We start from the raw sequence: 25,410 nt of genomic DNA, 5'->3' as shown, positions 1-25,410 counted from the left end.
AAAAAACATTTTTTATTATATATATAAAATGAATTTTACAAAACCACCGTTACCCTTCTTTGGAAATAAGAGTAGATGTAAAGATATTCTATTGAGAGAACTTAAGAAACTACCGAATGGTCTAACATTTGTAGATTTGTTCGGTGGAAGTTTCTATATATCCCATTTGTGCCATACTGTATTTCCTGACTCAAAGATTATATGCAATGACTTCGACAACTATATGAACCGTCTCAAACATATACCAGACACAAACAAAATATTGAAAGAGTTAAAAGAAAAGATACCTATAGGTAAGATGGAACGTATACCATTAGATAAGAAAAATACTGTCAGAGAGGTTTTGAAAAAGGCAGAGTATATTGACTGGGATAGTATATCTGCTAGACTATTATATAGTGGTTCTATAAGAGTTCATGACATTGAAACACTTATGTCAAAAGTTTTATATCTTAACTATACAAATGTTTTCAAAGAGGACATAGAAAAATATATTGAGGGTATAGAGTTTGTGAGATGTCATTGGACAGAGTTGTATGAAAAATATAAAGACAAGGAAAATGTTTTCTTTATAGTGGACCCGCCGTTCTATAACACATGGGATTTTCAATACCAAGTAGACTGGACTTTGAGAGACTCTTTAGAAACTTTAGACGTTTTACATAACCATCCATGCTTTTACTTTACATCCGATAAAAGTGGTTTGGAAAGTGTCATGAGATGGTTAGAGGACATACATGACTATGAGTTTAGATACGATAAGATAGAATATGAGAGAGGTCCTATAAACCGGAAAAAAGTGTCATAACAAAGAAATTTTATTGGTAAGTAAATGTGGTTTGAAATAGGACTACTTGTTTTAGGTTTTTTCCATTGTGTCATTTACTTATTTGACGTGGCAGAAAGATATAGAGAATATGAAGATGAACCAATACCAGCAAATGTTCAGCATATGTACTCGTAAGAGATATTTTTATCTAATATTAAATGGACGCACAGAACTTAGCGAATGCACAGCAACCTGGACAACCAAACCCAGAGAATATTCCAAATGAAGTTAGAATACAAACTGCAATGGCAAACTATGGTCAAGTGCCAACAGATGTACAAATGCAAACTGCCATGTCAAATGACGCTGCGTTAGGTTTGCCACCATGGTATGCAAATATGAGATGGAAAGAGTTTTATACAAACCCTGAAGTGGGATATAAACAACTTTATGCAGATGACGCGAACACAGGAGTTGACCCAGAGTATGTTTTCTACCAGAGGAGAAACAGAATGTATGAGCTCCAGTTAAAGAATGCTATGGAACTCAACAGGAAACGTAAGAGACTAGGCGGACATTAGATTTTTACATATAGTAAAATGGGTTTCTTTGGAAGAATAGGAAACTTCTTTCGAAATGTTGGAAGAGGTATATGGAATGGAATAAAAACCGTCGGAAGAGGAATTTGGAACGGAGTCAAAAATATTGGCAAAAGAGTAGGTCAGTTCGTTGGTATTATACCTAAAGACCCTGAACCAGAAGAGCAAGCTCCTGTTATACAACAGCCTGAACCTGCACCACAGTCTAGTTGGCAACCAAATCCAACACCTCAACCGTATTAAAAAATCATATTTTTACCGTTCGATAGTAGTTGTATATGAAACTAAGTTCTAAGTAAAACGCGTGGTATAATGGAATTATTCTCTTTCTTCCATCTGTAGTAAACCATACTTGAAAATCCGAAATACTTCCACTCGGTGGTTCGTATAGCTTTGTAGGTTTTTCGTAAAAGTCATTTGCCAAGCATAAAAAAGAGTTTTGTGCACCAGAAAATGAAGCATGAACTATAATAGCATCTGAGTCGAAAACATTTTCATATGTTCCATTAGGGTTTTCGACTTCATAAAAGTTCGGGTGTACTGGATATTCTGCAGGCTGATTTAACATCCTCAAAAATCTATACCATGCCAAGTTGTTATATTTTGTAGAAATATAAACGTCTTCTCCAAGGTCTTCTATTCTATTGATTTTAACAGTTGCATTTTTCCTGTCATATATAATATCGAGATGGTACTCTCCTTCGTCAATGTTGTACTGTTTTGCATATTCGAGATAGATATCGTTTATTTTTTCTTGAAAAGCTTGAAGAGTTGTTTCTAAGTTTACAAGCAAACTAACTTGTAAAAGTTTTCCCTGTTCAAATTTCTCATACGTACGTTTTTCTTTGTTATAGTATCGAACTTCAAAAGCGACCGTAAATGGGAAACCATGTATGGCTTCTGAAATGAACTTCATTCTACGAAAGCCAATAGCTTTTGTGACGGATGGGTCTCTTAGCCATCTTAACGGGTAGTCAAAACGATAGCCTTCATGCTTTACGGTCTCTGTCTCAAACTTTTGACCGACATTCGTAAAAAGTTCATCTAATGGTTTAGTTGTAGCAACTCTAGAATTTTCTTTTTCTATTGAAAGCATATTTTATCTAGAATAAAAATGTCAAATGAAACAGCGTCTATGAGAGAAATAAAACACAACCGACAACTCATTTTGCAAGCTCTAAATAAGAACACAACAAACTTTTCAAACTATTCTAAGATATCTGAGTCATTGAAAGAAGGAAACTTAAAACTGACGATAAACCCAATGACAGACGAGTTTCTGTTTCAAGACAATAAGAACCATACTGTCTGTGTAAATCCAACAAAAGGAACTTTAAACGAGAAACCTATAGATGAACTTCTTTTGAAAGCAGATGTTGGCAACAAAGCTGACAAAGAGTATGTCATTGAAAAAGTTCAAGAAGAACATGACAGAGCAGATGCAACATATGCAACGAAAGCAGATGTTGACAACAAAGCTGACAAAGAGTATGTCATTGAAAAAGTTCAAGAAGAACATGACAGAGCAGATGCAACATATGCAACAAAAGAACATACTCATCCTGAACTAGCGGACAAAACATATGTTGACAATAAAATGTCAAGTGAAGTGACAAGAGCTGACAAAGAATATTCTAAAAAGACTCATACACATACCATTGCAAATATTACAAACTTACAAGAAACCTTAAACAGGAAAAGTGACGTTGGACATACACATACCATTGCAAATATTACAAACTTACAAGAAACCTTAAACAGTAAAAGTGACGTTGGACATACACATACCATTGCAAATATTACAAACTTACAAGAAACCTTAAACAGTAAAAGTGACGTTGGACATACACATACCATTGCAAATATTACAAACTTACAAGAAACCTTAAACAGGAAAAGTGACGTTGGACATACACATACCATTGCAAATATTACAAACTTACAAGAAACCTTAAACAGGAAAAGTGACGTTGGACATACACATACAAGTTTTACAACTTTTACAGCAGATGATATTACACTAAACACAACCTTGCCAAGTAAAGCTCCAACAATACCACCGGCAACAAGTCTTGTAGATACTTTGATATCTAATGACAATAGTATTATACATCTAAGACAGGAACTCAATGTGCTTAAACAAATTTTGCCGAATCTTATTTACCCGGTTGGCTCATTGTATGTTTCAATGAACTCTACCAAACCAGAAGTAGTACTTGGTTTTGGAACTTGGACTCAAATAGTCGACAGGTTTTTGTATTGTGCAAACTCTTCAAAGGAAACAGGTGGAAGTAAAACGATTTCAGGTGAAAACTTACCTGCGCATAGTCACTACGTAGATTTAACTACATCTCTAGAAGGTTGGCATAAGCATAGATATTGGGATTGGTCAAGAATGACAAAAGGTAAAGGATATGATGTTAAAGACGACGTTGATTTTGCTATAAATTGTTACTGGGATGACACTCAGGGAGGAGGAAGCCATACACATCGCGTTTCAGGATATTCGGAAACAACGGGACAAAGTAAAGACTACATGCCACCTTACATGACAGTTTACGCATGGTATAGAAATGCTTAGTCGTCATTTTCAACTTCTTTAGCATATTCGTCAGGAGTTGTCTTATATTTGTTAGGAACTGTCTTTGAAAGTATACCACCTTGAACTTTGACAAGTTTGAAACGAGGTCTGACAATAGTAGTTTTATCTTCTGCTTGCAGTCTGTACATTTTGCCATGTTTGCCTAAAACTTCATAATATTCTCTTGTATACTTTCTTCTATTTTTACGAACACGAACGTGAGTACCTGTCGAGTTCCCATTGTTGTCATAGTCAATAGTATTTTCATATGGGTCGCGTTTAGGTATTTCTATTTTTACTTTGTCACCTTTCTTAAGTTTGAAGCCTGGCATTCTTTCTTGTTTGTCTCTTTTGACTAAACTATTAAATATATAGTCTTTCTCTAAGTCAGGGTTGTTTTTCATTTCTTCGGGGGAGTGGTTTCCCAAACCTTTTTGTTTACGGGTATTGTAAATATTTAAAACTTGTCTCATCTTTGCCATGGAGAAATGTCTATACTTGTCGTCATATGACATTTCATCTACCTCACCACCTTGTGGTTGGTTTAAGTCTCTTAAGATTTTTATACAACTGTCAATGACACCAAGAGCAGAATGGTTTTGGTCGACAATGAAATATTGGTTTACATTTTTTGAACGCAGATAGTTTTTAATATCGTCTGATTTGAAAGAACGTTCACAGTCAGATGTCAGTTTTGTTGGATGGTATTTGTCAACGAATATTGTCAAAGCAGTTTTTACATCTAAAATATTTTTGGACTGTAATGGTATAGCTTCACAGTATCTTGTGTTTTGACCGACAAATATTAGCCAGTATGGAGGTCCATCTTCTCTATACCTCGGAATGTTTTCCAAGATATCCATAAACCAAGCATTTGGTGTTGAACTAAAGATTTTTACCATGAGTGCTTTCTTTGTTGCCTTAGAAACATAGGGGTCCTTGTTTGGATTCGTCATTTTTACCCCATAAGAAATGGGTTTATTTGGCGCATTAGCAGGAGTCGCATCTAGATTTTTACCCGCAGTGGGAACAATAGCCAGAGGTGCATTTGGAATTGGAAGGAAGATTTTGAGTACATTAGGTATACTGAAAGAGAAAGCGCAACCTATTATACAAACCGTACAGAAAGGTTGGGAGGTAGCACGAGATGCAGCAAATCTTATTCCAAATCCTGAAACAAGAGGAAAAGTTCAAGGATGGATGGACAATGTAGGAAGAGAAGCAGGAAACTACTATAACAAAGCAAATGACTACTATAACCAAGCAGGACACTATATGGACCAAGGTGAAAGATTCTTTAACAGAGGATATAACCATGCACAACAGTGGGTAAACAACAACCAACCTCAACCGCCTCAAACGTGGGGAATGTAAAATTTTTTACTGAGATGAAATGAACAATACAGCATTGAGACAAATGGTTCAAGATGGATTTGTCGACTTCCAGCAGTTACACAACCACGTGTTTGTCAAGTTCTTCCTATACCTCAAGAAGTTTTAGACCGACTTAAAAAACCTAAACAACCAGTTGAAAACAAACCAAACTAAAATTTTTTACTGAGATGAAATGACCGAAGAAGTTGAAACGGTAGATTTGACACCACAAACAAAAAGTTCAGAACCATTGTCAAAACCTGTCAAAGAACTTACAGATAAGAGAAAAATTCAATAATAGAAAGTGCCAGGTCTGGAAATACAAACCCTAACTATAAAGTCACTTTTCATAGAAATGGAACGGCTAGTATCTCAAAAAAGAAACAGACTCTCACAAATAAAATATTGAAGTCTGAAGGAGCTTTCGAGACAACAGATGGGAAGGTATTCTTCACCGACCAACAGTTCATTATAGAACATCTCATTGACTTAGAGTCGAAATATTCTAAACTTTACAACAAACACAAAAAGTTGAAAGGAAAACAAAAACAAATGGCATATGATATTTATGAAGATGTTGACAACACAACCATACCTGCAAGTGAAGTAAAGTCAGAGGAACCGAAAAGTGACGAAAAACCGATAGAAGAAGGGGAGCCAAAAACTGAAGATAAACCAAAACCAAAGTTTAGTCTCCAGACTAAACCAAGTCAACCTTCATTAGCTGGTATGGGTTGGCGTCAAAGACTTTTGGCAGCGGGTGGTTACGTAAAGTAAAGAAAACAGTATATTTTTTTATTTTATTTGAAATGTACGCTGAGTTTGTTGGAGAGGACCGTTGGGAAACTTGTTTGTTAGATGAGAAATATGAAATGGCATACCATTTTAAACAACATTTTTCAAAAAAAATATTTTTTTATTTTATTTGAAATGTACGCTGAGTTTGTTGGAGAGGACCGTTGGGAAACTTGTTTGTTAGATGAGAAATATGAAATTCACTGTTGTGAGTCATTTGAAGTCAGAAACAAAAAGACAAAAAGAGTTTTAAGCGAATGTGAGCGAAATGACGGATATGCTAGGATGAGGATTGGTGAGAAATGCTATTTTAAACATATTGTCATTGCAACTCATTTTATACCGAACCCTAACAATCTACCTTTTGTAGACCATATAAACCGTATAAGAAACGACAATAGACTTGAAAACTTACGCTGGGTCACTCGTTCTGAAAACAATAAGAACAGAGGCAAATTTGGAGATATAGTATTCGAATTTGTCGACGAACTAGAAGATGAAGCAATTGAAATTACAGACTATGGCAAGCATACGTTTGAGTTTTACTACTATAGCGAAGAACAGGACTCTTTCTACTTTTATACCGGCGTAAACTATAGGAAATTACAAGTATGTTTTACTAAGGAAGGCTATGCTTATGTAAACACTAGAGATACAGATGGAAAACACGTTAAAATACTTCTTAACAAATTCAAGAAGCTATATGGCATACCATTTTAAAACAGTATATTTTTACATATATTAAATGCTTCAGGTTGAAAAACAAAGAACAAAAGTAGCAGATACAAAACCGTTAGACTATATCTTTACAAACGCTGGTAGGACTATATCAGATGAAGAAATTTTATCTCGAATTGTCTTTCATATATAACTACGGAGAAGTGCTGAAAAAGTATTGAAAAATAATGTTTAGGTGAAGAGGTGAGATTTCACCTCTTTTTTCACCTGTTTTTTCACCCTCTTGAATTTTCATGAATTTCCTTAAGATAGAAAAAAAGTGAGTTAAAATGAGATGTTTACTGAACTGGTTGGATGTCGCCTTCACAGGTTATGTAGAACGGCAGACCAGAGAAGTGGAATAGTGCTCTGAGAATTTGTATAATTCGTGGAATTGGACTCTCTCTGTTTGGAAGTTGTATCCATGGGCGCTTTGCAAAGAACTTGAGAAGAGCTTCTTTCTTCATCTCCTTTATGTCGTCTACAGGAGTGTTTCTGTTTTTGGTATTTGAATTGGAATTCCAGTCGAAATCTCGATTTTCAGCGCACCTCTTCCAGACAACCAGCAGCCGAGGGACTTGTTGGCTTTGTCCTTGCCCAAGTACTGCTTAACAACTTCATTTATCTCTATAAGGTAAATTGCCTCATCTAATGGCTCGATGCTGTCCATTGTTCTGTTTCAGAACTAGTCTTGTTCTGTTTCAGAACTAGTCTTGTACTTTTTCAGAACTAGTCTTGTTCTGTTTCAGAACTAGTCTTGTACTTTTTCAGAACTAGTCTTGTACTTTTTCAGAACTAGTCTTGTACTTTTTCAGAACAAATTTCCCGTAAAAGCTCTCAATTTGAGAGAAAAATTTTCTGTTTCAGAACAATATTTGTTCTGTTTCAGAACAATATTTGTACTGTTTCAGAACAATATTTGTACTGTTTCAGAACAATATTTGTACTGTTTCAGAACAATATTTGTACTGTTTCAGAACAAGTCTTGTACTGTTTCAAGACAATATTTGTACTGTTTCAAGACAATATTTGTACTGTTTCAAGACAATGTCCGACGGTTAAGCCACAAACGAATGTCCGACGGTTAAGCCAAAAATATTTTTTATTTTTATTGTAAGAACTGAAAATGACAGTCGAAGCAAAAACGTTCACGAACAAATCTAATGGCGAAACATTCACAAAAGGCACTTACAACGGTATTGAAGTCTTACGTAGAGACAAGGATGGTTATATAAATGCAACAAATATGTGTCAGCAGTTTAGGAAAGACTTTAGAAGGTTGTTGGAAAATAAGTCCTGGGAAGAGTATTTTAAGGCATTTTGTGAAGAATATACCAACCCGCGGAAAACAGCGGGTTGCTTTTTATACAAAATTCATGCAGGAATTCCTGATGAAATCAAACAGGTTAGAGGAATGTATGTAGACCCAAGACTTGTAAACTATATTGCAATGTGGGCTTCTCCAAAATATTGTATAGCAGTTGGAAAAATTCTGGACTCCATAGACAAGAAAGTTCATGAGAAATTAGATGAAGAAGAACTTGAAGATACAGTAGAGAATGCAAAACCTTTGTTCGAAGAAGAAGTTAGAAAAATGCATGAAAAACAAATAGAACATGAACGTGAGATATGTTCTGGTTATAGAGATTCTCCATACGAACTAGACCAATGGGAACAAGAAGATTTAAAGAGAGAATTTAGAGAATATGAACTCGCTAAAGTTTCATTAGAAGCTGCAGAAGAGAGGTTAAAAGTTTGGGGTCGTTTTGTACAAAAATATTGTGAGTAAATGAACCATTTTTTTTTATTGAATTCAGCAAAAATAATGTTTAGGTGAAGAGGTGAGATTTCACCTCTTTTTTCACCTGTTTTCTCACCCGTTGAATTTTGTATAAAAGCAACCCGCGGAATTCCGGCGGTTGGTATATTCTTCACAAAATGCTTGTTTTGAGGTCGAGCCACTTTTGGCTCCATCGTATTCTTTCAACCAAAATTCTTGAGTTTTGTTCTGAATTCAATAAAAATATATTTTAGGTGAAGAGGTGAGATTTCACCTCTTTTTTCACCTGTTTTTTCACCTCTTGAATTTTCATGAATTTTGACACTTTCACAAAAAACATAAAAAAAGTTAGTTTTTAAAAAAAATATTTTTTATTTTTATTGTAAGAACATGTTAGCAACAACAGCACCAAACTCGTTAGTCATGAACCCAACATCTATGTTAGTAGAGATGAAAAGCTTCATTCCTTCTTCATATACTTTCGAAACAACAATCCAGAAGATAAAGCAAGAACTTCTCCAAGGAGATTTAGATTGCACTGCGAAAGATGAAACAAATGAAGAATATCTTTATGAAATGCAGGATATTATTGACCATCTACCTAAACTTCCTGAAATCCAACAACAAAAGCTTACTATTCCAGAATTCGATGAAATAGAAGTCAAAGCAACTGACTCAGTAGAAATAAAGAAGTTCATACGAAAGGTAAATTATGAATTCCTTGGTTTTCATTGCAACCATAAAGTCATGGACAAAGATTGCGATATGGTATATAAGAACATCTCTGACATATACAAATCTGGGGAGTTTAAGACCTACGACAACTTTGTTTCGTTAGTTGCAAAATGTGTTTGGGAAATAAGAGATAAAGATAGTAGGGGTAAGGTATGGAACGAACAAATAAAACCCGCTATGTTCGAGATGAAGAGAGCAATTGACGCCTTAGTTGTTTTAGCAGGTAAGGTTTCAGAATATAACGCAAAAATGAACCCGCAATGTTCAAAATGTAAAGCAGCAATGAGGAAATATAACTACTCAGTCAAAGAGATAGAACGTATGAGAAACGACTATGCAGATTTAAAGAAAGAAGCAGAAAAACCAGCAGAAGATAAAATGGACATGTTAGAATTTCTGAACAAAAACTATCCAACAGCAGAAGATTTCCTTCTTTCAGATGTCAAGAAGAAGTATAAAGAAACTTTCGGTATCGTTAAAACATTCGATGTACTGACAGAAGAAATAGAAGCTACGAAATTGTTTAGGATTTCAAATATACATCATACAATTCATGTAAAACGCTTATAAAATAACAGGTGAAAAAAGAGGTGAAAAAAGAGGTGAAATCTCACCTCTTCACCTAAAATATATTTTTATTGAATTCTGTATAAAATTCTGAGTAAAATGACATATGGAACACATACTTTTTCAGTAAGGACATATGGGGTAGAAATGAGGGTAGAAAACGGGGTAGATATACCCTTCTACCCTAAAATATATTTTTGTCTGTTTTACACTCATTGACGATTAAAGTCTTGACAAAACATATACGATGAAGTCTTGACAAAACATATACGAAGAAGTCTTGACAAAACATATACGAAGAAGTCTTGACAAAACATATACGAAGAAGTCTTGACAAAACATTTACGATGAAATCATGAAAATTCATGAGGTGAAAAAAGAGGTGAAAAAACAGGTGAAATCTCACCTCTTCACCTAAAATATATTTTTGCTGAAAAAAATGACCAAATTTCATGAATTTCCTTAAGACAGAAAAAATAACGCTAGTTTTTTATAAAATATTTTTTTTATTTTGTATGTAAAGACAGATATGTCAACATCAGAGAACACAACAACTGCTATCGTTCATGAAGCCATAAATGAAGAATATGAGTACATACAGTTTAACAAACAACTCCGTCTCATTCGTTCGGTCAAAGATGACATGTACCAAATGCAAAGTATTTTGACAGCATGTTTTGCTCCAGATACTAAGAAACCACAAGACTGGTTTGAATTAAATAGCACTCATGAACTCCTCAGTGAGTTTGAACATGTAGAACTTAAAAAGATGTACCAAGACAGACAAAACTTACCATCACATCTAAAAGGTATATATGTTCATAAGTTCCTAGTTAGTTCAATAGCAATGTGGGCTTCGCCTCGCTATGCTTGGTATATTTACAGACTTCTTGACGAAGTTGCTGAAAAATACATGTAAAGCGTTTATTTTTGGTCTTTTATACAAGATAGAAAATAACGCTAGTTTTTTATAAAATATTTTTTTTATTTTGTATGTAAAGACAGATATGTCAACATCAGAGAACACAACAACTGCTATCGTTCATGAAGCCATAAATGAAGAATATGAGTACATACAATATAACAAACAGTTACGTCTCATTCGTTCGGTCAAAGACGATATGTACCAAATGCAAAGTATTTTGACAGCTCTTCGTTCTACAAAGCAAGCATATCATTGGTTTGAAAACCAGCAGGCAAAAGAACTTTTAGAAGAATTTCCTCATATGTTTGCGTTCCTCGGAAAACCGAGGAACGAGATTCCGTACGAAAATCGTAAAAATTTGCCAAATAGTTTGAAAGGATATTATGTTCATAGACTTCTTGTAAATGCTGTTGCAATGTGGGCTTCGCCTCGTTACGCTTGTTATATTTTCATGATGTTAGATGAAATTCATAGACAAGAACGTGAAGAGATGGAAAAGAAACTTCAAGCAAAAGATGAAGTCATTGAAGCAAAAGATAAAAACATTCAGAAAAGAATACCACGTTCGGTACCAAAAGGAAAGGAAAAGAACTATAAGTATATGATTTACACTGAAGAGATGGAAAATGAAGAAGACAGAGATATGGTTATGTTGCATTTAGTCAGAAGAAACAACAAAAGCTTTTACGACTTAGCTAAGATTTACAAATCTGACAGAAATTGGTTCTATCGCGAAAACTTACCGATTTCAATGACACCGAATGAAGATGTTAAACAGATAGTTCAAGATACGTTACCTCAAACACACTATGATATGAAAGGTTGTACAATACTTACATTCAAAGAAGATTTGCCGCTACTGAAAGAAAAAATAACAGAGTATTTTGACAACTTCAAACAAGCAGAGTAGATGAACCATTTATTTTTCAAGCTTGACACCAAAGATGGCTCAGGTAGCTCTATAAGGTAAATTGTCTTGTCAAATCCTTCTGGCATTCCGAGTCCTTCCTTCCGACAAGAAAAAAATTTCCCGACAACTGGAAAAGTTTTTCTTTCCGACAGGAAAAGTTTTTCTTTCCGACAGGAAAAATTTTTTCTGTTGTCCGTCCGTAAACCATTCAAATTTTCGAAAATTGAGAACTTTTTGGTCGAACTTCAGGAAAAGTTTTTCTTTCCGACAGGAAAAGTCCTTCCTTCCGACAGGAAAAGTCCTTCCTTCCGACAGGAAAAGTCCTTCCATCCGACAGGACACAAACGAATGTCCGACGTACCACCAACCGAGTCCATTCCAAAGCCAGAAGAACCGACAGCCCCAGCACCACAACAGACTAAGACTCAAACACTTACATTTTTCAAGCTTGACTTTTTACAATTTGAACTTTGTTCGCGTAGATGTGAATTCTGAAAGAAGTATGAGGGTCTTGTATGACTTTGTACTTCTCCCATAGTTCATGTCTGTCAAACTTACCTGCCATGGACTCTTTCATAAGTTCCATGAAATCGTCTTCGGACAATCCAGGGAAAAGTATGATATCAGTAAGTATTCTTTTAACATCCTTACTTAAACTCTTTGCTGTCTGTACACAAATGACAACTGAGATGTTAAAGTGTTGAGCTTCTTAAGAATTCGACACATGTCTTGTTCTCTGTTCTTTAACAAAGGATGAGAAGCAAAGTCATCTAAGATAAGAAGACATCTGTGAGGGTAAGTCTTCCAATCGTAGATTGCAATTTCTTCGAAAGGGATTCTATCTCTTTCTGGTTGTTTCTGAAGGGTTTCTTCTCTAATATTCTCTGCATTTCCTCATTTGGGTCTTTAAACCTCGAATTGACATACTCATTTATAGCATTGTACTTCAAAACTCTTCTTTGGTACTTCTTTATCCAATCTAACAACTCAGAGTCTTTTATACATACTAACTTAGACTTTTTATAATATCTTTGAACGAATTTACGGTTTGGTCAAATTGACCAGAAGTACTACAAATGACTACTAACTCATAGAATGGGTTCTTCTCATCTAGTTCTTGTTGTTGTGCAGCCATTTTAAGATAAGTGAAAGTCTTACCCGACCCAGGTGGTGCGATTAGACCTGTTTATACCATTCTGAGCAAATAGAACTTGTCATGTATAGGCTTTATCTGAGCATTTTCCAACTTCCTCTTGTTCTTATTTAAAACATTCTCAAATTTCTTGTCAATGTCAGCAAACTTTTTTTCTAACATATTTTTAGAAAAATTAAAAATTTTATCTTTTAGGAAAATGTCTAGCGATTTCGCTATCTATATTCGAGACAAGCTTTTCGACAGCAAAACATCTGTAGACCATAAATCTTACATAGTGTAAACAAGAAAGGTGAATTTGTTCTAAAGTTCTGTTTCTGGGAATATGACAAGAACCATAAAACATTAAGCAGAGCAGTCTTAAAATTTGTCAATGACAGACTTGTTGACAGAGATGACGCCGATTGGAAAGATGAAGTCAACAAAAGTTCTTAGAATGCAAAGAAGGCACATGCGCTGTTCTTGAAGATGAAATAGAAAACAGAATAGATGAGCTATTAAAGGACAAAGAACTTTTACAAAAATATGGTTGCGCCAAATTTGACATAACTCCACCAGAGAAGAAGAAGAAGAGAGAAAAGAAAGAAAAGAAAGTAGAAGAAAAGAAAGTAGAAGAAGAGAAGAAAGAACCAGAGCCAGAGCCAGAGAAAAAGAAATTTGACATGTAAAAATAAAATTTTATTTTTAGAACATTTCTGGGTCAATGTCAATGTTCTCTTCCTCTTTAGGAGCAAACACTGGTTTAGACTCTAAAATCTTTTTACCCAATTTACCTTGAACTTCAACTATCTTAGACTCATAATATTCATAGTCGTCTGTCTTCTTTGGTTCATAAGGTATAACAAGTTTGTATGCTTTGCCTTCTTTAAGGTTTGAGAACCTTCTGTCAAATTTCTTTGACTGCTAACAAACCTTCTATGTCTAAGTCTTCAAAATTTCGCACCATTTTTAGTCACAATAGCAAACTTAACGGGTTCGATGTTCCAAACTTTGTCATATGTAGACTTTTCAAAATGGTAGAAGTAAACATTCAAATAAGCGAATGGGTCTAGTTCTTCTTTAAGTCCTGACATGTACTTGTTTACTGAGATGAATTTTGCCATCTTTTCTATCGGATAAAAAAATATTTTTTTAAAATTTACTCAGAAAAATTTTTCTTTGTATATACGCCGTTCTGAACATCTAAAAGATTTTTGACATTTGCCAAGAATGTTCGTTTAGACGCTGTCATATAACCATACTCTTGGCAATATTGTTTATATTCATCGTACAATGACCTTTCATCTAAACACTCAAAGTTAGTCTCATCTATAAACAGTTCATATACACTCTTGTTTGCTTCTAACAATGTTTGTCTCTCTTCGGTATGTGGAATTTGTCTTGGATTGAACTTTGAAATATCTAATGTCATGAAATATGAGAACAAGTGGTTGTAAAAGTTAGGTGTCAAAGTTTCTGACAAAGCGTCAAAATATTCTGTATCTTGCATATGAGCTTCTGACGTTCTGACAACTACATATCTTCTGTCAGAACTTTCTAACTTCATCGGAACGGCGTTGTTTGAAACCATGATGAAATTTGCAACATTTTCACAAACTCTTTGGTCTTTATATTTTCTTTCAACAACTCCAACTTTGTCTGTTATAAGACTCTTCAAAGCATCTGAGTTTAAAACCTTTGTTGTATCTATACTTTGAAGTTCGTTACATACTATAAGTTTCATATTCTCTATTGAAGAGTTAAATTTACCGCAGATGTTTTCTAAGTTTGTCATATTCGGGTTCGAATAACCTTCTAACAGTTTGCATAAGATATCTGTAAAGAAAGTGTTCTTACCAGTTCCTTGTTTTCCAATTATAATGAGAGCAGTTTCATTTTTAGCACTTGGATATTGTAAGATGTTTGCAAACCAACATAAGATATACTCATAAACCTTTTCGTTTCCATTGCATATAATTTCTTTGACATGGTCTAACCAAGCTTCTATAACACTTTCTTTCCATTCTACTTGTTCGTATTTATATCCAGTGAAGATAGAATAGAAGTTTGGAGAAGGTGTATAGAACTTTATACCACGAACTGAAAAATCTTCTAACTTCGACAATAAGATATCCCAAGCATCTAACATTTTCATGCCAACCTGTACGACTTTTATTTTCTTAAGTTTCTGTCTACATTCTTGTTCAGACACTATGGTTGCTCTTGGTTTGTTAAAGACAACATCCCATTCTTTCATGACATAACATTCTGGGGCAGAGTCGACATAAATGACTAAACGTTTCAAATTCTCGACTGCTTTGTTATAGTCTCTAAATGGACACATATTTCTGAACGCTTGGAAGTCATAAAAATCTGAAACGTCTATTCTGTACATTTTTATAAAAATAAAAAAAAAATATTTTTTTTATTCTTGACTTTGTTGTTGCATTTGTTGCATTTGTTGTTCTTGAGCTATTTGTTGTTGAAGTTGTTCTTGTAATACAATACTTTCACCAGTTGCATCTTCCAATTCGAAACTTTCTGCCGTCATTGACAAATACATAGGACATAAAAGTTTTACAGGAACAAAGTTTGCGTCGACTAAGGTTAAGTTTATGTTTGCTAAAGTGTTTGAGTTTACTAAAGCTGAAAATTCTGCATTCGAATGAACAATAGGCAAACCAGCAGAGAAAGTTTGTTTATACGCATGAGTATCTTTTGGTCATAGTAGTTTCTGTCGACATTCGAATAGCACTTTGAACCTAAGTTTGAAACAATATATAAAATAGGTGTACTTAAAGTCAATGGAACAGACAAACCTTGTATGACACCTTTTCCTGTTATAGGAAACTGTTGGTAGTAAAAACAGATATAAGTTTTGTATTATAGCTCATATCGTTTATACTAAACTCAGTCGGACATCCAAACATAATGAAACCTGCTCTAGTTGCAGCACATGTTACATCCGTCCTTAAAGTATTAAATAAGTCAACAAAACTGTTGGTGGTATATCTGAGTAAGTATCTTCAAAGAGTATTTTTTACCATTCACAACAACAAAGTCTTCTGGTGTCAAAAGAGCAAAACAGGCTTTAGTCGTCATCGTGTTTAAGGTCGTTTACAATATCGTCCTTGAGGACTTTGTAAGTTTGTTGTTATAGAATTATATGATCAGGGTTTTTAGTCGTAATAGTATAAACCACTATGTCTTCTGCCATTTACATATATTTTAAAAGTTTTTCTGAAAGTGGAGAAGAACTTCATCTAAACTTTCACATGGCGTTTCTTGAAGTTCTCTGTCTAAGAAGTTCAAATATTTGTAAAGACATAGAACTTTCCTTTGTCTACACGAAAAACAAAACAGGGTCTTTCATATCGTTCAAAAGTGTGTAAAGTCCTTTACATGAAATAAAGTCTATATTATTTTTTCTTCAAACATCTTTCAAGAAGTTTTGACATTTTTACTTAGCAACTAAATTTTAATGAATGATTGTGGTCGTCAATATTTTTATGACGTCTGGGAAACTATATTTTAAGTTCAACGTTTCACCTCCTTTCATAACGTATATCTTGTCAATGACATTGTATGAAACACCACAAGCAATGTCGGGTTCTATTTCTTTGATGTTTATATCGTCTGCCTCTGTCAAAAGTTTCAATAGTTTTTCAAAATTTCATGAGGTGCGATGACATATGAGTTCACTTTTACAGGGTTGTGTTCGACCAAGTTTAACATTATACCCAAAGCTGACAAATCTTCTCCTGAGTTTAAGTTTGTCTTTAAGTTGTTGGTAGTCATTTCGAATATTGCAACAGAACTTAAGTCTCTGCTAACTTCAGGATATGTTGGTTGTTCTTTTACAGGAACAATTGTTATACCATCTTCGTCTTCGTATGGTTTCCCCACTTCAACATCTCTTTCTTTGACATTGACAACAACTTTGACTGTTTGTTTGAGTTGGTGAATTTAACTTCACATCTGCCACCGCCATTAAACCTTTTTGAAACACTTACGCTTCTATTTTCGGAAATGACATTTTACTTAGAATAAAAAGATGGACGTATTCGAGTATCTCTTCGAATTGAAGCAAACAAAGTTACACACACAAACAATACAAGTTCATTGACAGAGTAGTTCTTTACACAAACAATGGAAAATGTTATAGAATAGCAATATTTGCTGAACCAAAATATTTTCATAAAGCAAAGAAAGTTGGTATAACTGAAATGGTGAAAGTTCTTGAAGCAGACAAAATATAACTTCAAAACTTACAGATATTTCTAAAGGTAAGTTTATCTTACAATTTTATGTCAAAACTGGCGTACTGTCAATATTTGACGGAGAGAAGTCAGTTCAAGAACAACTTACTGACCTGCTGCAAAATCTGCTCGATGGAAGCTGTCGTTATGCCAATCTGAGGAGCCCAGCAGGTTTCATCGAACGAATTTTCAAAAGAGCATCTTCCGTGAAAAGTGCTATTGGTTTTGTAAACTTCTTTGCTCTCAGTTCATCTGGACCGTCTTCTGTCACCAGTATATTGTATTTGTACAGTACCAACAGTTGAAATACCACCATAAAGTCTTCTGAGTCAGCAAATGGAATGCCAAGCCAAAAGTTTGAACGGTCTCCATTTGTATATTGAGTTTTTTGAGCTCCTGTATGGGTCCATACTTTCACATATGGCATAATAGAACTTTGCATTTCAGGGTTAATGGTTGTTGTGAAGTTGTTGTTAAAGTTCATAGCATCTAATGTCAAGTTGTATGACCTCATATCCTCAACTGTAGAATATTCTTCTCTTGGATAGTATTTGCCATCTATGTTTATATGGTATTTAATACCAGGGTTGTAGAAGCAAGAATAGTCATTTATAGTTCGTCTGAACAGTACAAACATAGTATCTGCATGTTTCATTGCAGTTGTTAAGGCAATATCTGTTCTTGCACCTGGGTCAGCACTTTGGTTTCCAACTTCACCTGCAAAGTCTTTGACAGATATTTGGTGTATAGGGAACATAAGTGGAACTGCAATATATTTGGCAGCTAAAGCATTTGAAATATTCTGGGTCCAACATATAGACTGCAAGTCTGCTTTCTATTCTCTTGCATTCAAACTTTTCGCATGTGAACTTAACTGGGTCCCAAGCAGTTCCAGCAGCATTGAAGTAGTAGTTTTACTTCAGTGTTGAGGTTTGAGAAACCAAAGTCTAAGTCAACTTTGTCTTTGCAAATTCGGCGAATGACGTTTGATTTGCTCCCTTTACGTCTGTAAGAGTGAATGGGTCTTGTGTTGGTGCAATGACTAAGTTATTTTTGCTTGGAGTAAGTTCGATAGAAATTTTTCCTGCCCAGTTTGGCAAGTATCTTAAAAACCTGAAGATGAGGAAAGATGACAAAGGAACTCTAAGTTTCAATTTTACTTTGGTTACTGCTGCTGCAGTTTGTCCAGAAAGGTTAACATAAACTCCTGAACGTTAGGGTCAAGTCTTCTTATTTTTCTCAATAGTTGCATACTGGTCTGTTTGTTCTCTAGCTTGTGGTTGTACTGAGTTTCTCAAAGCGAACCATTCATAGTTTGCCATGTTACTGTTTGAACTAAGTCAGAGTTAGAATATATCTTATATCCCATGAAAACTTCTGGAGCATATTGGTATCCGACATAGAAAATTCCATTGCAACCTTTCTTGTCAGACAACTTGGCAGAAGGTTTTATTTAATGTCTTGTTCCACGTATAAGAAAGAGTTGTCAATAGAAATTATATGAAACCTGTCGCAAGCAATATCTACTGTTGTTGAAGAACCTTCTCCAAACTCACCTACGTTTCCATAAGAAACAGCAGTTGTATATTCGTAAGTTCCAGGAACTATTTCTGACCTTCTAATGGCATTGTCGCATTCGTTATACCATTCGGAAACATTTCCGTTCATAGCATCCAAAACTGTTGGCGTTATATTCTGAGCGGCGTACATTTCTATGAGTAAAAATATAGAATAGTTTGGATTTATATGTCATAATAGAACCCACGTGGACCAAGCTTTACTTTCTTCCTGACTGAGTTTTTAACTCTTCTTTTTCCTTCATTGCCACTACTTTCACTAGATGAAGTTACTTCTTCACTACTTTCACTTTGTTCTACTCTTCTCTTCTTCTTTGGTGTCGCTTTTGGTAACTTGCCCTCTGCTTCAAGTTGTTGCATCTTTGCCTCATGTTCACCTAGTATGTTGTAAATTTCCCATGTCCTTTTTGCCTTTGGGCTCTGGTCGCCCATCTCAGGTAACCTATATCCTAGAAAGAGTTTGTCATAGTCTGTAATTTGAGTCTTCGCGTATTGTTTGCATGACTCTTTCCTGAGTTTCCGGTTCAAGCTCTTCAAACAGTGCCTGTCCATATGGAATATGCTCGTTTCCAAATATATGTTTTTGTAGCCATTCTGGTTTTCTTTCCATGTTACCAATAATATCTTTTGTGAATGGGAAAGCTTCTACCCAATCTTTCAGTCTTGCGTCGTTTATTTCTGTAGTTGGTTTTATTTTGTCAAGGAACATGTTTTTCAATACTAACATTTCATTTGGTACTGTCCATTTGAGTTTTCTTAAATATTCATCCTTCTCGGTTCATTGTCTGCAAAGTAAGTTTTTATGACATTTTGTAAACTTCGTTTGCAAGGTCATGTACAATAGGTTCTCTTTCCTTCTCTCTCCCTAACTTTCTTTCTAAACTCTTCACCAAATATACCATCTCTATGGTTCTGTGTAGTTCTTTGAGATAAATGTTCTAGAACGTCAGGTGTTATATTTCCATCAGCCATGTTCATTTCATACTGGTCCAAAATATCTGCATCTTTCATATCTTTCAATGGCATTAAAGCCGCGCTGAAAATACCAGCTATATCTGGTTCACCATTCACTTCCATTGCGTCTACAACTTCTTGGAATTGAGGTTGTAAGTTTATGAACACCTATCCGGGTTAGCTTTATGACCCCATCTCATTGTAGTTCCATCGTCTGCAGAAACAAAAGTAGGTTTGTTTCCATCTTGGTTAGGTTTCGAATGAACTTTAAACAATGTTTCATTTCTATATGTTTTCTTGAAATTTAACCTTTTATCTTCACCGAGTTCATCCGAAGATTGAACGTTAAATGCTCGTAAGTAAAAAGGGTTGTTGTATTTGTGTACATTTTCTTTCAGTGCTTCCATTCTATGCTGAATATTTCATCTGGTGCTGGAGTCTTTTGTATGTCGGCAAACATTTTTCGATATTCTTCTACTATGTCAGCCGAATTTTTTTTAGACTCTTGGAAATATTCCATATTCTCCGCATACTCTTGTTGAGGGTCAAGATTTTTCGGCTGTTCCAAATCTTCATCTAGTTCTGTGAAGTTAGTTTCCAAAGGAAGGACTTGTTCGTTTCCTTCAGGCTCTTCTAGCTGTTGTTGCTGAACTATTTCTTCCATGTCTGGTTGTATCTGAACTTCTTCCTGTGGAGTTTCTTGTACCTCATCTGCTGGCATTTCATATATTCCGAGACCGTTTTTAACAATTTCCCTATCTACGTCATCCGCATTCATAAGCTTTTGTTCTTTCGTTCCGTCTCTATTTTTTACGCGTTTCATGACGAAAGTTGAATTGTCATTTAGCTCTGACATCAAATATCTCGGAGTAAATTCATCCATGTCATTTGGATGATATGCTATTAAATCATATCCCTTAGCGAGCTTGTATTTTCCAGGTTTGAGATTATATCCGTTTTGGTGCTGAGCCATAAAGCTAAATAGGTTCGGGTCAGTATTTCCATCCTTGAACTTTCCAATAGCTTCTTTATATCTGTCACTAAAGTCAACAGTATCTGGGAAACCACACTCTTCTTTAAGCATTTTTAAGAATTCTTGGTTTCCTTGTTCTCTACTTCTTTTATGTCCTTGCTCTGTTTGTGGTTGTTGTTGTGCTGGATTTTGAACTGTTGGTTGCTGTGCTGGTTTTTGAACTGTTGGTTTTGGTTGTTGTTGTTGTGCTGGATTTTGAACTGTTGGTTGTTGTGTTGGTTTTGGTGCATGCCTGTGTCTATGTCCATGTGACGATGTAAATGTTCTAGGTAGTCCTGGTGCAGGTGCTTCTCTTGGAGGGTTTGGTGGTATATAAGTTCCACCAGCTGGCACATATGTTCCATCTGCAGCGTAATGTCCTACCTGACTTTTCGTTTTTAAGAAAGCATTTACTAGGTCTGTTTTGGTCTGTTGTAACTCTTTTTCTTGACTTTTCACAACAGTTGCTCTAACGGCGTCATAGGCACTTTGAACTGCCTGTCTCGTTGCTGCATCTGTTATTTTCGTCATATTTTGTGCTACTTCTTTTAACTCTTTGTCGAAACCTTCAGACTTCAGTTTCTTTCCAGATGAGAAGTCGTTCACTTGTTTCACCTTACTATGAAGAGCTTCGAAGGCGTTCTTAAAGTCAGCATTTGTTAAAGCTTCATTTGAACTGTCTTCATCCGCTTGTATTTTTGTCCTTATTGACCCTATGAGTTGGGCTGCTTTAGCGTTGGCTTGGGCATCTAACCAGTCATTGTTAGCTTTTAATATATTCTGCGCTTTTCATTGCCTTTTGCATAGCCGCGTCGTTATTTTTACTTCCTTGTGCTAAGTTTTCATACTGTACGGGTTGGTTTTGCAACTGTAAAAATTTTTCTGCCTTTACATTTGCTTCAACTTCTTTTTTATACTCATCGCTATCCATATATGTCTTCAGGGCTTTTTGTTTTATCTCTTCATCTTTCAGTATTTTATATTGAGTAGTATGGTTTTTTCAAATTTATGACATCTTGTTCCATTTTTGCTACTTCTGTTGCTTTTTCTGACACTTTTTTCGCATATTCCTCTGTACTTAGTTCTTTCAGTTGTTCTTCTTTCTTCTTTTTCTCTACGTTAACTCATTGAGTTTCTTGTGTGTCTGTCGTATTCTAGTTTCTTTTCGTTTTCACTTATTTGCTCTGTATGTCTATGTTTGACTTTTTGACATCTGTTATTTGATTTTTGAGTGAACTCAAATTCATTTGACTTTGAGGTTATAGGCTGTTCCGTCTGCAGCTCCACCATAGCCTGCCATTTTCGCTAAAAGTGCCGCTCTTAAACCTCCACTCTGTGCACCAACAACTCGTTTAAAAGCATAGGATTGCTTGACATTTGTTGCAACATAGTGGGGTCATTCAGCATTTGTTGTTGCAACTGTTGTTGTGGTGTCAGTTTTACTATTGGATGTTTCAATGCTCTCTTCCTCTTACGTATATTCTTACGTAGCTTACGTGGCATTTTAAGTGAAGTTAAAAAGCGGCTTTTGACAGATGTTTATTGTGACTTCTTCGTAAAGACTTTGTTGAAATTTCTTCGTAAATGAGTGTAAATGACCCAAAAATATATTTTAGGTGAAGAGGTGAGATTTCACCTCTTTTTTCACCTCTTTTTTCACCTCTTGAATTTTCATGAATTTCTTCGTAAAGACTTTGTTAAGACTTCTTCGTAAAGACTTTGTTAAGACTTCTTCGTAAAGACTTTGTTGAGATTTCTTCGTAAAGACTTTGTTGAGATTTCTTCGTAAATGACCCAAAAATATATTTTAGGTGAAGAGGTGAGATTTCACCTCTTTTTTCACCTCATTTCTCACCTCTTGAATTTCATGAATTTCTTCGTAAAGACTTTGTTGAGATTTCTTCGTAAAGACTTTGTCAAGATTTCATCGTAAAGACTTTGTTGAGATTTCTTCGTAAATGACCCTAGTAGTATATTTTTGGTGTAAATTTCATGAAAATTCAAGAGGGTGAGAAAAGAGGTGTGAAAAAACAGGTGAAATCTCACCTCTTCACCTAAACATTATTTTGGTGTAAATTTCATGAAAATTCAAGAGTAGAAAAGAGGTGAAAAAACAGGTGAAATCTCACCTCTTCACCTAAACATTATTTTTGGTGTAAAATTCTGAGTAAAATGACAGATGGAACCACATACTTTTTCAGTAAGTACATATGGGGTAGAAAAGAGGGTAGAAAACGGGGTAGATATACCCTTCTACCCTAAAATATATTTTTGTCTGATTTACGCTCATTACGATGAATTTTTGACAAAGTCTTTACGAAGAAGAAGTCTTGACAAACATTTACGAAGAAGTCTTGACAAAACATTTACGAAGAAGAAGTCTTGACAAACATTACGAAGAAGTCTTGACAAAACATTTACGAAGAAGAAGTCTTGACAAAGTCTTTACGAAGAAGTCTTGACAAAGTCTTTACGATGAAATCTTGACAAAGTCTTTACGATGAAATTCATGAAAATTCAAGAGGTGAAAAATGAGGTGAAAAAACAGGTGAAATCTCACCTCTTCACCTAAAATATATTTTTATTGAATTCTGTATAATATTCTGAGTAATATGACAGATGTTTATATAACACTTTCTCCGGTTTATAGGACCTCTCTCATATTCTATCTTGTCATATCAAAACTCATAGTCATGTTTGTCCTCTAAGACTTCATTTATACTAAACATCTTCAGGGCTAGAAGGCACGAAGTGCCTGGAAGCCCCACTCCCTTTTTTTTTTTTTTTTTTTTTTTTTTTTAATATTATATAAAAAGTCTCTTTAATATCTATATTTCATATTTTTATCGATTTTTAAAGTTTTGGCGAAAAGTATTCAATTATTTTTGCTATTTGGTCGGGTAAATGTCAGATTTGCGACATTTTCTGATATGATATTCAGATTCTACGTTGATAATAATGCTTATAGAACCCTCTTGCTATTGTGTCAAAATTGCGAAACCGATAGCAAAAATATCTCGCAATATCAAAATTGAGATATTGAGTGAATTATGCATTATAGAGATTAAAAATCTGATTTGTGAAAACATCTCATCAGTTTCTAGCTAATTCAAAAATCTTTACTATCTTATTCGATTAAAATGAAAAGGGAATAGTTTCATTATGCTTTAAATGACAGCCTTATAATATAATCATAGTTTTTGCTCAATATGCAGCATTTTTTTTTCGAAATCTATGGTCAATGTCCTAAATACTGATTGCTTTGCATTCATATCTCTTACATTTTCTATACCCACATCACTATTCATTGCTATTCCTATCTTTTTCATTTTTGTTTGTTTCTCATAATTTCTCAAAAAACATGATAACTTGATATTTGTAAATATCATACTTTATAACGTAAATAAGAACTTGACCTATTAAGAAAAGCAGTAATGAAAAGAAAATCTGAAATTCATAAAAATTACAAGTTTCTGATGACAATTAGCTTAATTAAACCAGGTACAAGATTATATAATTGTATTTTCTATCCAATTATCCATATAATATCTTATCCAGAAAAAATAACTTGATCAATACCAAATGATTTTTTAACTAGTAAATAAAGTATTTTCTTTACACACACATTGTATATCATAGTTTTTTTTTTTTTTTGGTTTCGCAAAACATCCAAAAACAAATATGCTATAAAAGTGACAATTTTAGCAAAACGAAACCCTTATTCTATATGCATTATTATCAACGTAGAATCCGAATATCATATCAGAAAATGTCGCAAATCTGACATTTACCCGACCAAATAGCAAAAATAATTGAATACTTTTCGCCAAAACTTTAAAAATCGATAAAAATATGAAATATAGATATTAAAGAGACTTTTTATATAATATTCATAAAGATTTTCCAAAAATATGATACCGCAAAATTAAAAAAGTGACGTCTTGAGTGGAGTCAAAGGTCGAAATTGCTAGCTAAATGTTTTTTTAGCGAAATTGCGTATTGTACGTTTTTTTCGCAAAACGAAACCCTTATGGTATAAATTAAACACCCATATAATACAATAATTGGTAACAAATAATGGTTTTCATTTTTAAGATTAAATGAAGACGAAAAATGATGCTGAAATAGTGAAGTACTTCACATGTACCTTTTAATCTGTATTCGATATTATATAGCATGAATGGTTAACACTAATCAATCAACCGTGTGAATTTCTTTACATTATTTCTTTACATAGCGTAAATCATTAAATAATATAATATATGTGAGCAATCTTGCTATTTGCGTCCAGATCTCGTGTAGAATCTAATTATGAAAATAATTTTATTTTTAACATTGAAACATTTAAATTTATCAAGAAGATATCAAAGTATACAGATGGATTAATGAAAAAATATTATATAAAGAACATTTTAATGTGATTAGTTTATTGAACCTAAAAGGAATATTAGGTGCGTGTGTTAAATGAAAGATAGAGTTATTAATATTTTCTGATTAATCAAGGAATTTCTAGATGCAAATAACATATGTGTTCACATAAAATCACAAATTACAAACAAACTTAAGCATGTATGAGATTTTTCGATAAAATATTTGCAATTTGATATAAATCGTAAGTCGTCTTTGAACTTCTTGTTAATTAAATGAAACAACACTTTAAAAATACTGAGTGCGCTGCTACTTGAAACTTTTTGTTACTTAGAGCCATCATTTTTGTGCTGTCA

At 34.3% G+C, this 25,410-nt stretch overlaps 11 protein-coding genes and 3 pseudogenes across 14 annotated transcripts, besides 1 other annotated feature; 10 read left to right on the top strand and 4 right to left on the bottom strand.

The window, feature by feature from the left end:
- Nucleotides 1-23,486: part of a mobile genetic element that runs on past the window's edge.
- Nucleotides 988-1,284, top strand: TVAGG3_0488190 (uncharacterized protein; the record flags this gene model as incomplete). The annotated part of the gene is made up of 1 exon (XM_051236088.1): nt 988-1,284. A coding segment is annotated over one exon (297 nt), but the record flags the coding sequence as incomplete, so codon positions are not given.
- On the top strand, nt 4,922-5,323 carry TVAGG3_0488180 (uncharacterized protein; the record flags this gene model as incomplete). Its single annotated transcript, XM_051236087.1, has 1 exon — nt 4,922-5,323. The coding sequence occupies one exon, from the start codon at nt 4,922-4,924 to the stop codon at nt 5,321-5,323; it is 402 nt and encodes a 133-aa protein (XP_051093911.1).
- Nucleotides 6,254-6,838, top strand: TVAGG3_0488170 (His-Me finger endonucleases family; the record flags this gene model as incomplete). The annotated part of the gene is made up of 1 exon (XM_051236086.1): nt 6,254-6,838. The coding sequence occupies one exon, from the start codon at nt 6,254-6,256 to the stop codon at nt 6,836-6,838; it is 585 nt and encodes a 194-aa protein (XP_051093910.1).
- TVAGG3_0488160 lies at nt 7,233-7,505 on the bottom strand (annotated as a pseudogene). The gene has a single exon. A coding segment is annotated over exon 1 (273 nt).
- TVAGG3_0488150 (uncharacterized protein) lies at nt 7,962-8,624 on the top strand (the record flags this gene model as incomplete). Its single annotated transcript, XM_051236085.1, has 1 exon — nt 7,962-8,624. One exon carries the CDS (start codon nt 7,962-7,964, stop codon nt 8,622-8,624), a length of 663 nt encoding a protein of 220 aa, XP_051093909.1.
- TVAGG3_0488140 (organellar and viral DNA polymerase type B) lies at nt 9,006-9,320 on the top strand (the record flags this gene model as incomplete). The annotated part of the gene is made up of 1 exon (XM_051236084.1): nt 9,006-9,320. A coding segment is annotated over one exon (315 nt), but the record flags the coding sequence as incomplete, so codon positions are not given.
- On the top strand, nt 9,363-9,920 carry TVAGG3_0488130 (organellar and viral DNA polymerase type B; the record flags this gene model as incomplete). The annotated part of the gene is made up of 1 exon (XM_001286004.2): nt 9,363-9,920. The coding sequence occupies one exon, from the start codon at nt 9,363-9,365 to the stop codon at nt 9,918-9,920; it is 558 nt and encodes a 185-aa protein (XP_001286005.2).
- On the top strand, nt 10,687-10,836 carry TVAGG3_0488120 (KilA, N-terminal/APSES-type HTH, DNA-binding family; the record flags this gene model as incomplete). The annotated part of the gene is made up of 1 exon (XM_051236083.1): nt 10,687-10,836. The coding sequence occupies one exon, from the start codon at nt 10,687-10,689 to the stop codon at nt 10,834-10,836; it is 150 nt and encodes a 49-aa protein (XP_051093907.1).
- TVAGG3_0488110 (uncharacterized protein) lies at nt 11,297-11,752 on the top strand (the record flags this gene model as incomplete). The annotated part of the gene is made up of 1 exon (XM_051236082.1): nt 11,297-11,752. The coding sequence occupies one exon, from the start codon at nt 11,297-11,299 to the stop codon at nt 11,750-11,752; it is 456 nt and encodes a 151-aa protein (XP_051093906.1).
- On the top strand, nt 12,101-12,247 carry TVAGG3_0488100 (uncharacterized protein; the record flags this gene model as incomplete). Its single annotated transcript, XM_051236081.1, has 1 exon — nt 12,101-12,247. One exon carries the CDS (start codon nt 12,101-12,103, stop codon nt 12,245-12,247), a length of 147 nt encoding a protein of 48 aa, XP_051093905.1.
- On the top strand, nt 13,287-13,573 carry TVAGG3_0488090 (annotated as a pseudogene). The gene has a single exon. A coding segment is annotated over exon 1 (287 nt).
- TVAGG3_0488080 lies at nt 13,590-14,008 on the bottom strand (annotated as a pseudogene). The gene has a single exon. A coding segment is annotated over exon 1 (419 nt).
- Nucleotides 14,473-15,279, bottom strand: TVAGG3_0488070 (uncharacterized protein; the record flags this gene model as incomplete). The annotated part of the gene is made up of 1 exon (XM_051236080.1): nt 14,473-15,279. A coding segment is annotated over one exon (807 nt), but the record flags the coding sequence as incomplete, so codon positions are not given.
- Nucleotides 20,231-21,217, bottom strand: TVAGG3_0488060 (protein of unknown function, DUF4106 family; the record flags this gene model as incomplete). The annotated part of the gene is made up of 1 exon (XM_051236079.1): nt 20,231-21,217. A coding segment is annotated over one exon (987 nt), but the record flags the coding sequence as incomplete, so codon positions are not given.
- Nucleotides 23,487-25,410: the final 1,924 nt, after the last annotated feature.

The sequence above is a fragment of the Trichomonas vaginalis genome, chromosome II (assembly GCF_026262505.1).
Source record: "Trichomonas vaginalis G3 chromosome II, whole genome shotgun sequence".
In the NCBI taxonomy this organism is placed as follows: domain Eukaryota; phylum Parabasalia; order Trichomonadida; family Trichomonadidae; genus Trichomonas; species Trichomonas vaginalis.
This window is presented reverse-complemented; position numbering and strand designations above follow the sequence as displayed.